General features: G+C 36.8%; 1 protein-coding gene across 4 annotated transcripts in view; it reads right to left on the reverse strand.

Annotated features, from left to right (window-relative positions):
• Positions 1 to 14393, reverse strand: part of ASB3 (ankyrin repeat and SOCS box containing 3) — a 108824-nt gene that overhangs the window by 62694 nt on the left and 31737 nt on the right. For 2 of the 4 annotated variants that reach the window (XM_080813002.1, XM_080813003.1), the window contains exon 3: positions 6050 to 6208. The exons of the other annotated variants lie outside the window; for them this stretch is intronic. In XM_080813002.1, the coding sequence (XP_080669128.1) occupies positions 6050 to 6208 (159 nt within the window). The remainder of the gene's footprint in view (positions 1 to 6049; positions 6209 to 14393) is intronic. 4 annotated transcript variants of the gene reach the window in all.

Consider the following 14393-nt stretch of genomic DNA (forward strand, 5'->3'; position numbering starts at 1 on the left):
TAACTAACTTTTTGGTGAATACCATACTTTTGATCTGGGAAAAATCAAACTCGATTTTCAAGAACATGCCCTCAAGTATAAAAATGCTCACATTACAATCCCTGAAGATGATAATTAATCTCTGTTGAAAAATCTAAAAATAACTCCAAAGATAAAGTTTACTTTATAGAATACATATTAAATATACGAATGTGAAACTCAAAATTGCTAGCATCTCAAAAAATAACCCTATCAGTGATCACCAATTTGTGAAACTACTAGCGAAAAGTGAAATATGTTGTGGTTTGTTCAACCCTGGACTATATCAGTGGAGTCAGAATTAAAGGATATGCCACATGAGCTCAAGTATGACACATTTCACAGTTAACTACTGAAATAGGCAGCCTTACATAACACTTTATAAACTACTTTGTTCTTATTAAGCATTCCTGTTATGCTTAACATTGAAGGTTACACAGGATAAGCAGAGACACAGAAGAACAAAAAATGGAAAATAATCAATCAAAAGCCAAAACTGCATGCTATGCAGTTCCCACAAAAACTGTTCTATGAAGTCACACTGCGTTGGATTCGAGACTCCAATTTATCAGTGTTGGTTTATATATAGCAAAATAAAAAGAAAACGTAAGTCCTATAAAATTAGTTGGGTTTTTACTTAGAATCTACTATATTTATAAATTAGGATATTCTATTTTCAAAGCAATTTGACAAATCTATCCTTAGACTATTTACTATGCATGCATTTATGAGGCAAGAAAAGGGAGTGGGGAGAAAAGGCAAGGGTAAAGAAAAGAAACAAGGGGACAGACTCTTTGATAAAATTTAAACTTTAAACTGCACGTTCACAAAAAGATGTTCAAGGACAATTTTCATGTGGAAAGAAAAGAAGTTTCCTGAATTTCCCTTCTTGCAAAGTTTTCTTGTTTTGATTCTTACTGCCATCAAACTGAAAAGTTTCCTTTAGAGCTCATTTTTATAAAAATCTTGATGAGGGGCACCTACGTGGCTTAGGTGGTTAAGCATCCAACTCTTGATCTCAGCTCAGGCCTGGATCTCAGGGTTGTGAGATCGAGCCCTGTACTGGGCTCCATGCTGGGCACGCAGCTTAATTAAAAAAAAAAATTAAAATTAAAAAATAAAAATCTTGACGAGTTCTGTGTAGAAAATATGTTTCCATTATAAATGGTGGTGTAGTATATTTTCTCTCTGCATATAGCTTTCACTTCTATCATATTCAAACATCACTGATGTCAATTACTTTTCTAAGTCACCTATCAAGTTTCCATAGTTTTATATTCATTTTCTATCCCTTAACCCTCCAGGTTTATTTTTACAGCCTCCAGCAACAGTCTAGGTGGTAAACTGGACCACCAGGACAGGTACTACAACATGCATGGGAATATAGCTTCCCTTGAGGGAGAGGAAAACATACTTCTATACTTAAAAGTTTTAGCAAAGAACAGTTTTGGAAGAGAACTCAAAAGATTGGGAAGGAAGCTACACCAGATGGGCTTTAAGTTCAGCTGGTCCAGCCACTCTGCTCATCAAGACATTATCATTTGTAGTTTGTTGCAAATCTTGAGGTGTCCGAGATTTGTTTCAATAAACAAATATCTTCCATTATAGATTGAAACGTGGATCACTATGGTTATTTAAAAGAGGTAGATACAGGTAAGCAAAGCAGATTGCTGAAGTTTGTCATATTATTTACAGGGCAAGCAGACGCTGGTGTGCAGATCACCTAACTGAAGAGTCATAGGTCCATCCCTCGACCTTGTGTTCTTGTAAAAGTTAAAGGTATACTTTCTCTTTTTAAAGAAATACTCTACTTCCAAACCAGGACTTAATACAATTGATACTGTACTTGAGCACATAAAAGTACTACATCTTTTTGAGGTTAACCTCCTTGCTTGAGTCAAATTATTTTTTGTATTAACCAATATAAAACATAATTAGGATAGTCAGTTTGCTGCCAAAGAAACAAAATAAATCCTGTTCCTAAAAATAAGTGATTTAAAAAGTTATTCACTGGTTTGAATTATCTTAGCAACTGTTCCTTCAGTAACATAAAAAATTACAAGTTGGGGCACCTGGGTGGGCTCCGTGGGTTAAAGCCTGTGCCTTCGGCTCAGGTCATGGTCTCGGGGTCCTGGGATCAAGCCCCGCATTGGGCTCTCTGCTCGCAGGAGCCTGCTTCCCCCCTCTCTCTCTCCCTGCCTGCCTCTCTGCCCACTTCTGGTCTCTAACTGTCAAATAAATAAATAAAATCTTTAAAAAAAAAAATTACAAGTTAACGATATACTAAAATAGAAATCACTAAAACTGCATCTCTGATTTTCTCTAAATACTTATATAAGTAGCACAATACTGAATTAATATCATAAACAGGACTATTATATTTTGAAACTGTAAACTAAATTACCAAACTAACATTTCTTAAATCGTTCCATGCAATGTTAATGTTCTTTGAGATTTTTCTAAGTGTTCCACAAAGAAAAAGAATATTATGGTCAAATACATTTCAAAATGCCATTATAGTTAAAACGTGTTGTTTTGGGGTGCCTGGGTGGCTCAGTGGGTTAAAGCCTCTGCCTTTGGCTCAGGTCATGATCTCAGGGTCCTGGGATCGAGCCCCGCATCGGGCTCTCTGCTCAGCGGGGAGCCTGCTTCCTCCTCTTTCTGCCTGCCTTTCTGCCTACTTGTGATCTCTGTCAAATAAATAAATAAAATCTTAAAACAACAACAACAACAACAAAAAAATCCCAAGTGTTGTTTTATAACAGGTCTGAGAGACACTTCCATTCACCAAACAATTTACTAAAAGCCACCATACACCAGGCACTTATCTGGGTTTGGAGATTACAACAGTGAACAAGAGAAATAAAATACCTGCTCTCATGGAGCATTCTTTCTAGTAGAGAGGACAGTCAACTAACAAAAAAGGAAATAAATACAATACAGTGAAAAGAGCTATGAAGACACAAAAATGGGATAAGAAGGCAGAAGACACTTCTCTCTGGATGGACACATTGAGCTACAAAGCTAATGTTTTTTGTTTTTCTACATTGGGGAATACAATACAGTACATAGTACTTCCCAAACACAGGTTGATCAGGAAACCTTTTGTCAATGAACATCTATTAATTCTATTAATAGCTCATCAAATCAATTCCATAAGGTCTCTTCTAACCAATGTGCAGACAACAGCAGGGTCAAGACTCAAATATAGCTCTTCTGATCCTAAATACAGTGTTTTTACATCTTCTTCATCTATGAAAGCAGAAATAACAGTGCATATCTCAGAATCATCGTGAAAATTATGACATAGTTAATTCATGTCAAACACCTGACATAAGGTTTGGTACACACTCTGCTCAATAAATGTTTTAGTTACTATTAATACAGTTACTATTAATATAGTATAGGGGAATAATATTGCCTTCTTTTAATATCTTGAACACTTTATTTTTATCTCTTTTATAAGACCTAATTATGTTCATTCCTCTATATGGTAGATTTCTTAAAGACAGCAACCCAAACAGAGACTGTACATGGCTAGGCCACAATGAAAGCTTACTATGTAGTTGTGTACACAATATCCAAAGTGGGTTACATGCACATGTAAAAACCAAAAAAGAAAAAACAAAAACCTTAGCTAAAAAAGCAATCTTCCCTCAAGGAAACATGAACCATATTACAGAAAGGCCTTCATTAAACATCTTCATAATTATACATTTTACCTATTCAAAATACTTTTATAAATTAACATCACCAGTAATGGGTCATATTCTTCCTGATAAGATGTACTAAGATACCATTTCATTTCTTTGATATTCCTGCCAGAAATGCATAACCAGAATTTTATCAAGAAAACACATCAGACAAACCCAAACTGAAAAACATTCTACAAAATAAATGATCTGAACTATTAAAAAATGTTAAACTAAAAAAAAAGGTTAAAATCATAAAAGATGAAGAGTGAAAATCTGTTCCTAATTATAGGAGGCTAAAGAGACATAACAACTAAATTTAACAAATGATCCTAGACTGGATCCTGCACTAATAAATTTTGTTGCTGTTATAAAGGACATTAGTGGAACAACTGGCAAAATTGAGTAAGAGCTGTAGATTAAATAACAAACCTGTATAAATGTTAACTTCCTGATTTTGATCATCATATGGCAGTCATATAAGACAATTTCATTGCTTTTAGGAAACGCATACTACAGTATTTATAGGTAAAGAAGCATTATGTCTATAATTTAATCTCAAAGGGTTCAGAAAAAATACACGGATAAATACAGAGAAAGAAAGAAAATTTTACATAAAGTGAACACAGTGAAAAAACAAGATCTGGGGGAAAGTATGAGTCCTTTGTACTGTCAGAACATTTCCAAAAGTCTGAAACTATTTCAAAATAAAATGTCTAAATACAAAAGTAATGGGTGACAAAAAGGAAAGATGGCAAATAATTACATAAAAAGATGTTCAGTATCATTAGCAACCAGGAAAAGTACAAACTAAAACCACAATGTCACTAAAAGCAAAAAAGAAAAGTTTGTCAATGGTAACTATTGGTGAGTATGTGGGACAACTGAAGCTATCGAACATTACTGGAGGGAGGGAATGCAAGCTGTATAGTCACTTTGTAAGAAACTTCTGAATTGTTTTCCAAATTTAAACATACACTTACCACATGACCCAACAATCCTAGGTATTAATCCAAGAGAAATTAAAACTTACATTCAAACAAATCCTACATGCAAATGTTTGTAGCAATTTACTCACAATCACCAAATACTAAAAACAACTCAAATGTTTATTAACTGGCAAATGGATAAACTGTAGTACGTTTATATAATGGAATTCTACTTAGCAACAAAAAGGAATGAATTCTTGATAACACAACAACATTATGAATCCCTAAAGCATTATGCTAAATAAAAGAAGTCAGCCTCAAAGGTTACATGTTGTATTATGCTATATATATTTATGATATTCTGCAAAAAAGCAAAATACAGGGAGGAAAATAGATTAGAGGCTGTTAGGAGTAAAGTTTTGGGGGAGGTTGATTAAAAATAAGCAGCATGAAATAGGCAGCATGATGGAATTTGAGGGGTGGGAGGTGATGGGACTGTTCTGTGCCTTGACTATTACTGTCATTACACAATTTTATGCACACATCAAAACTCACAGAACTATATACTAAAAAGAATGACTTTTACTATACATAAATTTTAAGTACACATTATGCTCAAAAGAAGTAAAGTACTTTCATAGGCACCTCATTTTATTCTCAGTCCAATAAAAACTATGTAGGTACTATACTCTCATTTTACAAGCAAGGAAACTAAACTATAGCAAATAAATGTACATACAAATTACAAATGGTAGGACCAAAATTGCAGTCCAGATACATTGATTCTACACAAATATTTAGTTTCCTAATTTTTCATGTTCTACTAAATTTTATGGGCCACAATGTCCCTAAAGACAAACAGGATCAACGAGAGGGAGGGAAGAAAAAGAAAACAGGTAGTAGAACTGTGCCCTTTACAATTTGACTTTTAGTCCTTAAGGAATTAAAAATAGTCCATAATTGAAGAAGTCTCAATAGTAATCTATATAGGCAACAAATTACCTGGCATTAAAGAATTAGCTGGTGATTTCTTCCATAAACTCTCAATTTCTTAATACAAAGCAAAAGCAAAAGCAAATAAAACATTTATAAGTAACCTTACAACTATTGCTACAATTTAAGCTATTCAGTCTTCAGAACAATATTGAGAACAATGATGGTGACTAAAATTCAGAACAGATTCTACAACTTTAAACAAATGTTTGAAAATATTTCCAGATGCTATTACCGAAGGATGAAAAACAACAGGGATACCTTTTCAGTTTCAGAATCAAAGGAGTGGCAATATAATATTTGTAAAGGAGAATACTGTAGTAAAACAGCTTGAGGGGAAATTAAGTTTAGTTTCTTTAACAAAAAAATTAATAAAAAATAAAAAATTACATCTATACCAAAAATAGCATACTTCACCTAAAAACAGTGGTGTGGTTTCCTCTAAAGTAGTTACATTAGGATCTGCCCCAGCTTCTAAAAGAATCTGTACAATCTTCCAATGTCCTTGACTTGCAGCAAGATGTAATGCACAGAAGCCCTCAAAAGTCTTTGTCTTAATATAGTTTTCAGACGAATCTATGTAAAAATTTAAAAAAAAAAAGTCAACTGGAAGATATCGCTGCTATTTCTTGTGATTAAAAAGCAAAGATACCAAGAAGAATTTAATGCAATATTAAAATACAATTATAAATGGGAGGTCTGAGTTTAAAATTCTCCAGAAAATTTTTTAAAATGTTCTACAGGGGTCTTGGTGTGAAAAGCTCTCTGGTATTCTTAACATACAAATTCTGCCCACATACTCATTTTCTATTCTCTAATTTTTGATGGGTAAGGGAAGGGGAGTGGCAGAAGTTGAAAGGTAACACAAAAGCAAGGTCTGAAGAGGATGTAGCACCATATATTTGCTTAAACAAGATTTACTGAAAAACTGATAAATTTTTTTATTTCTAAGTTTCTATGAGAGAAATGGTCTCATCTCAAGCATTACTTCCTTGTACTCAACTAATAACATGAAGGTAGTTCATATCACAAAAACAAGTGTTTCCAGATTAGTCAGAAACTGACCTTTATTCAGATATTCAAAAAAAAGGTTAAGACAAAAACCAGGAACATACAGATATATATAGAAACACAGACAGCTCCAAATGGGAAATCTCAATATTATAAAGATGCTCATTCTTCCCAAAATAATTAATAAATTTATTACAATTCTAATCAAAATGCCAAAAGAGCTGGCAGTTCTTTGGTTGGTTGGTTTGATACTTGGTAAAGTGACTAAAGTTAATAGGGGTAGGACTGGGCAGGTCAGAATAACATAGAAGTTAGAAAAATAAAGCAAGCAAGTACTGAGAGGAGACTGGACTTACCCTATATACTAAAACGGATCTTAAAGTTAGAATAAGCAAAACAAAGTGGCATTGACACAAGGAAAGAGGAGGGTGCCCAAGGGAGAGGAGGAGGAAGAGTGAGCAGAAGCTAAAAGAGAAGAGTTGATGGATATGTTCTCTTCCACTGAGAAAGGAGAAAAAGAGATAAGGCTTAATCCTAGCCATTTAAAAATCTCAGGATGGAATGGGACTGTGACAAAAGCATCTAACTGGATTACAAATGGATGACCCATTAGAAAATGGTTTCATCATGACTAGAAACTATAAGGCTAAAGACAAAAGGAATTGTACATACACAGTGTAGTCCAGTTGATAAAGTTGTTTTTCACAGGGAAAAAGATTAACAATTCTGAAACCACTATCTATGTACAATAAGATTGAATAAGCAAATGAATATATGGTAGACAGAAATGGTCTCACTTTTGGGAAGGGAGGTTACAGCAAAGTAAAGGAAGAAAGCTAGGATGAACCATATGGTACTGGATCAGAATCCAGATGTCAATGAACTTGTATTTAGCTTTAATACAGATACAGATGGATAGATACAGAGATACTTATGAATATGTGTATACATGCAGGTCATAATAAATATATTTCCTAGCTCTGTCTGCTAAAGGGGCTTAAAAGTAAAGACATGCCAGTAGCCTTAAGCATACTCAGTGCCCAGATCTTAATTTTGACTACCATTCTCAAGGGAAACAGGGCGCTTGAGAAAAAGGCTGATTCCAGGGGTGGCACAAAGAATATACAAAATGAGCCTGGTGCATCTTCCAAGTTCAGCAAGTAAAAGAAGTGTTCAAAAAAATAAAACAGGGAGGTGGGGAGGTGCCTGGGTGGGCTCAGTCGGTTAAGCATCTGCCTTTGGCTCAGGTCATGATCCCAGAGTCCAGGGTACAACCTCCGCATAGGGCTCCCTGCTCAGCGAGGAGCCTGCTTCTCCCTCTACCACCACCTCTCCCGCTGCCCTTGCTCTCTCTCTCTCTCAAACAAACAAAAGCTTTAAAAAACAAAAACAAATACATGGGGGCCCGTCAAAGAAACACAAGAGCCAATCTGAAAGGGCACTCAAAGACAAAAGATAGAACAATCTGAGCAACAAAATAAGCAAAATCATATTCAATTAGAACCCAATGTATAAAGTTAATACATATGAGTCCTGGCATATATAAGTGATTAAATAAATGGAAGAGAGGAGATATTCTAAATACCAGAAAACTTCCATATAATTTATGTAGATATTCCCCACTCAAGGAAAGGAGCTAAATTCCCACCTATGTGATGGCCACCCTTAGTGATTTGTACACACACCCATCTTAGGAAAGGGAAATAAAAACACCTGTGCAATTAACTATGAAATAAAGAAAAGGCACTTCTCACTCAGGAGGAATAATAGTGAAGTCAGTTAACTACTAAATTGAGATCTTAGGGGCGCCTGGGTGGCTCAGCGGGTTAAGCCTCTGCCTTCGACTCAGGTCATAATCTCAGGGTCCTGGGATCAAACCCCACATCGGGCTCTCTGCTCAGTGGGAAGCCTGCTTCCCTCTCTCTCTGCCTGCCTCTCTGCCTGCTTGTGATCTCTGTCAAATAAATAAATAAAATCTTTAAAAAAAAATAAATTGAGATCTTAAAAGATTTTACCTATAGAAAAAATAGATACATTTAAATAGCTAACCACTGGACCAGGAAAGTAAAATGATCTGGGAAACACAGTAGATTTGGAGTTAGAAGATTTGGGCTGCAATCCTGGCTCCACCAATTCTCTTTTGGATTACCCTTTGGGCAAATTATTCAAACTCTGTGAAGTACAGGTTCCTTAACAGTAAAACAAAAACAAAACAGCTGGCCTAAACCCTCAATGGGGTTCAACAGAATTACAATAGTTATGTACGGTCACAGCTGTTAGAAATTTGGGAAAGTCTCCAAAACATCATTTTTCCCCCCAAAACATCATTTTAAAGATTTATTTACTTGAGAGAGAGAGAGAGAGAGAGCGTGTAAGTGTGTACACATGGGGGAAGGGCAGAGGGAGAGAAACTTAAGCGGACTCCACACTGAGCATGGGGCCCAATGCAGGGCTTGATCCCACAACCCTGAGATCGGGACCCTAGCCGAAACCAAAAGTCAGATGCTTAACCGCCTGTGCCCCCAGGTGCCGCTCCAAAATATCATTTTAAGAAAACCGTCAGGACCCAATATAAATTGATTTTGGAAATTCCAATAATAAACTGCCCTCCTTAACTGGTATGAGGGGACCAAAGGGATCTTATCTATCTTGGACTGGACTATCAACCACCTCTCTTTGTCTTCCTTTCCTTAAAAGGATTCTTGAGGAAATAGCACATAATACTCAGTTTTTAATGCCTTAACCTCTACTTACTTCTCACTGGAAAGCAAAGTAGTTTCTGCTTCTATTCTACTTATTAAAATTTTAAACATAAAGGCATTAAAGACTTCATAGTGAACAAACCCATAATAGGCACTTCAGTTCTTTTATAACAACCTGCAAGTTCTTCCGTGGCTGCACTTTCACGATTGGGGCCCTGTCTGCTGGACCAATTCCAGCTATCTGATGCCTATACGGCAATGACAAGAGTTGACTTTAACATTCTGGCAATGATACCACGACCTTATGTTTCCTAACCCAAAGTGTCCTTTTACTTATAAATAGTAAACTTGCTTACTTGTTTCAGTGAAAGATAATAGATTTTATTTTTCTGCAAAGCCCTAAGAAGGAAAGCAAAAGCACATGGTTTTAAGTAGAGGTTAAATATTTAAGTAGAGGTTAACACAGGTTAAGTATTAAGTTCAGAACCTCAACACCTGGACCACAATTTGATGATGACTAAACAAATAACATGTGCCAATCACAAAGAGTGCTGACTGTCCATTTCAGGTAGCTTACGTTGTCACATACTTTGCACAATGTGCATCATCTCATTATGCTTTATTTAGGAATTCTAAGAAAAGGTTGTCTCCAAAGAGAAAGGCTACAAGGAGGATACAATGAACATAAGAGAAATGCAGAGATAAGAAAAAGTAAGACCCTGAGTCCTGTTGACATAGTTTCAATAAGAGCATCCAGCAATACCTACCACTAAAGGGACCTACCACTCTTCCCCCCTTTTCTTTTTTTAAAGATTTTTATTTAAAAAATAAGTAAGAGAGAGAGAAAGCGAGAGAGTGCACAAGCGGGGTAGGGTGGGTAGCAGAGAGAGAAGCAGGCTCCCTGCTCAGCAGAGAGCCTGATGTGGAACTCCATTCCAGGAGACTGGGATCATGACCTAAGCCAAAGGCACTTAACCGACTGAGCCACCCAGGGACACCCCCGCCCCCGTCTTTTTTTTTTTTTTTTAAGTTTTTCTTTTAAATTTTTATTTAAATTCCAGTTAGTTAATATACAGTGTAATATCAGTTTCAGGCGTACAATTTAGTGATTCAATACTTATACACAACACCTGTTGCTCATACATGTCTTTGTGCAAGCTAGTTTGAATCATTTTTCATTCCTTACTGAAATTTTCTGATTAATATTATGAATAATTTAGCAGTGTCTATCAATATTTTAACTTCGCGTATTTCTTTTTTTTAAAGATTTTATTTATTTATTTATTTGAGAGAGTGTGTAAGAGGGAGAGAATCTGAAGCAGACTCTGCAATGAGCCTAGAGCCCAACTCGGGGCTCAATTCCACAACCGTGAGATCAAGATCTGAGCCAAAACCAAGAGTCAGACACTTAACCCACTGAACCACACAGGCACCCCTGTATATTTTTTGTGCCAGTAACATCACTTCTCAAACTCTATCCTATAGAAATACACACCCATGTGGACAAAGTTATAGGATGTTAACTGAAGCATGACTTATAATAGCAAAATTTCAGGAAACAAGATGCCTATCAACAGGAGAATGATCAAATACATTACATATACACTATGAAACACCATGCAATAGTTCTTTAACTCAGAATGAAACGAGGAGCTATTGCAGAGTTCTCAGCAGAAGAGAAGGACATTAGTCTGATATATTGTAAAAGGTTCTGATACACTAAGACTAGACTGTGGTAGGACATGGAAGAAGCAAGAGCAGAAACAGATTTGTTAGGATGCTATTACAGCAATGTAAGCCAAGAGATATGTGGCTCAGTCCAAGGTCTCAGTGGTTCTCAGATAGTGAGAAATGATGTGAATATATGTACATGTATTCATACACAGATATACACACACACATACACACATAAAGATTTGCTGATTGGGTGAGGAATATAAGAAAAACGAAGTAATTAAAGATGGCCCACAGCTTTTGGCCTGAGCTGGAATGTTGGAATTTTTTTTTTTTTTTTGAAGATTTTACTTACTTGAGAGAGAGAGAATAGGAGTGGCAGGGGGTTGAGGGGGGAGCAGAAGGAGAAGCAGACTCCCCGCTGAGCAGCGAGCCCAACATGGGGCTAGATTCCAGGACCCTGGGATCATGACCTAAGCCAAAAGCAGACACTTAAAAGACTGAGCCACCCAGGCGCCCCTGGAATGTTGGAATATTTCTAATCTTATAGATGAAACAGAGACACCAAGAAGTTAAAAGACCTGTCCAAGACCACACCAATAAAGTGGCAGAGTTAGCAGAACCCAGGTCCATCTGAACATAGCTCTTCATCACTGCTACACTGATATTTACCTAATGATCTTCAGCATCTGTTATCATGCCTAGTATGAAAGCATAATATTTTTCTAACAGGAACTAATGAAAAGTACTATGAATTAGTTCATATATTTGCCAAATGAAAATATTTATTGGTGGATATGCTACAGTTAATTACAAGATTTTAAGTGACCTTTAATTAGTAAGTGGTTTAATATTGAATGGCATGATTAATGGCCACTGAAGATCATTACTGTCCTCCAAGATGAAAAAAATGCACAAAATCTCAGTACCTATCACATAAACTTCCAGTACAGGAAAGAAGACAAGCAAATTTGTTATTTTTATTAATACTTCAAATAGAAAGTTAAAGTGAAAAAAAAATATACATGCATATTAAATTTCTAAGTAATCCATACCACAATTGAATGCTCTTTTCCAACGTGAATGAGAAGACCATGTATGATCCTTAGGCTAGATTCTGGATCTAAACTGAAGAGACAGTAAAGCACAACCTTTCCAAATACCTGAAATGCTTCCATTCTTTTTGTGTAGGCCTGAGCACTTTCATAACTTTAGCACACTAATAAAATGTATGTTTTAAGAATCTCTGGCAGTTCACTAATACTACATGAAGTTGAAGAAGATAGAAATTATATAATAAAAGACACTCTTATGTACACCAGCAGAGCTATAAAGGATAAGAGAATTATTAAATAAAACACAGTGTATAGCAAGTATAAAGAATAACAGAAATGTCATATTTGCTTTGGAAACTTTTAAGATTAACCCATAATACCAAGTTAACTGGTACAGATATAAAAGATGCTACTGTCAGCAATAAGCAAAAGAGACCTTACTTCACTCCTCAAGACTAAAAACCCCTGTATTTCATCATTATTTTAAAATACAGGGCAACTGGGTGGCTCAGTTGGTTGGGCGACTGCCTTCAGCTCAGGTCATGATCCCGGAGTCCTGGGATCGAGTCCCACATCAGGCTCCCAGCTCCATGGGAAGTCTGCTTCTCCCTCTGACCTGCCCTCTCATGCTCTCTCACTCTCTCTCTCTCTCAAATAAATAAATAAAATTTAATTTAAAAAAATAAAAATAAAAAAGGGGCGCCTGGGTGGCTCAGTGGGTTAAGCTTCTGCCTTCGGCTCAGGTCATGATCTCAGGGTCCTGGGATCAAGCCCCGCATCGGGCTCTCTGCTCAGCGGGGAGCCTGCTTCCCCCTCTCTCTCTCTGCCTGCCTCTCTGCCTACTTGTGATCTTTCTCTGTCAAATAAATAAATAAAATCTTTTTTAAAAAATTAAAATAAAATAAAATAAAATAAAATACATCTTCAGGGGCACCTGGGTGGCTCAGCTGGTTGGGCGTCTGCCTTTGGCTCAGGTTGTGGTACCAGGGTCCTGGGATCAAGCCACACATCAGGCTCCCTGCTCAGCAGGAAACCTGCTTCTGCCTCTTCCCCTGCTTGTGATCTCTCTCTCTCTCTCTTTCTGTGTCAAGTAAATAAATAAAATCTTTTAAAAATATATAATAAAATACATCTTCAAAAGGACCCGAGAAGCCCTTCAACAGATGAATGGATAAAGAAGATGTGGAACAGAGGTGCCTGGGTGGCTCAGTCGTTAAGCATCTGCCTTCCGATCAGGTCATGATCCCAGGGTCCTGGGATCGAGCCCCACATTGTTCTCCCGGCTCAGCGGGAAGCTTGCTTCTTCCTCTCCCACTCCCCCTGCTTGTGTTCCCTCTCTTGCTATCTCTCTCTCTGTGTCAAATAAATAAATAAAATCTTAAAAAAAAAAAAAGATGTGGAACATATATACAACGGAATATTAGTCAACCATCAGAAAGGATGAACACCCACCATTCACATCAACATGGCTGAAACTGGAGGGGATTATGCTGAGTGAAGCAAGTCAGGCAGAGAAAGACATTTATCATATGGTTTCACTCATATGTGAAACATAAAGAGCAGCACAGAAGACCACTGGGGAAGGGAAGGAAAATTGAATGTGAAGGGGAAGAAATAAGAGAGGGAGACAAACCATGAGAGACTATGGACTCCAGGAAACTGAGGGTTTCAGAAGGAAGGGGTTGGGGGCATGGGGTAGCCAGGTGATGGGTATTAAGGAGGGCCCATGTTGTGATAAGCACTGAGTGTTACATGCAACTAATGAATCGCTGAACACTACATCAAAAACTAATGATGTACTACGTGGTGGCAAATAAAACATAACAAAAAATAAAATACATCCTCACACGTAGCTATACGCTAGCTGGACCTTTTACAAAGTAAGCAGCTACCGTTCCTCTCTGGTCAATGTTCCTGAACTTGAATCATCCAGGTAAGTTTAAACTGTTATCTTTTTTAAGAGGCAAGGGATCTAGGGACTCCTGGGTGGCTCAGTTGGTTAAGCATCTGCTTTTGGCTCAGGTCATGATCCCAGGTTCTTGGGATCACGAACATGGGGCTACTTGCTCAGCAGTAAACCTGCTTCTCCCTCTGCTTGCTGCTCTCCCCGCTTGTGCGCACGTGCTCTCTCTCTCTCTCTGACAAATAAATAAATAAAATCTTTTAAAAATAAATTAATTCTATGGTGAGCACTGCGAATTGTGTAAGACTGATGATTCACAGATCTGTACCCCTAAAACAAACAATACATTATATGTTAATTAAAAAATAAAATAAAATAAAATAATTAAAAGAAAGGCAGGGGATCTGAATAAACTA

Source organism: Martes martes (genome assembly GCF_963455335.1).
Source record: "Martes martes genome assembly, chromosome: 9".
Taxonomy (NCBI): Eukaryota; Metazoa; Chordata; class Mammalia; order Carnivora; family Mustelidae; genus Martes; species Martes martes.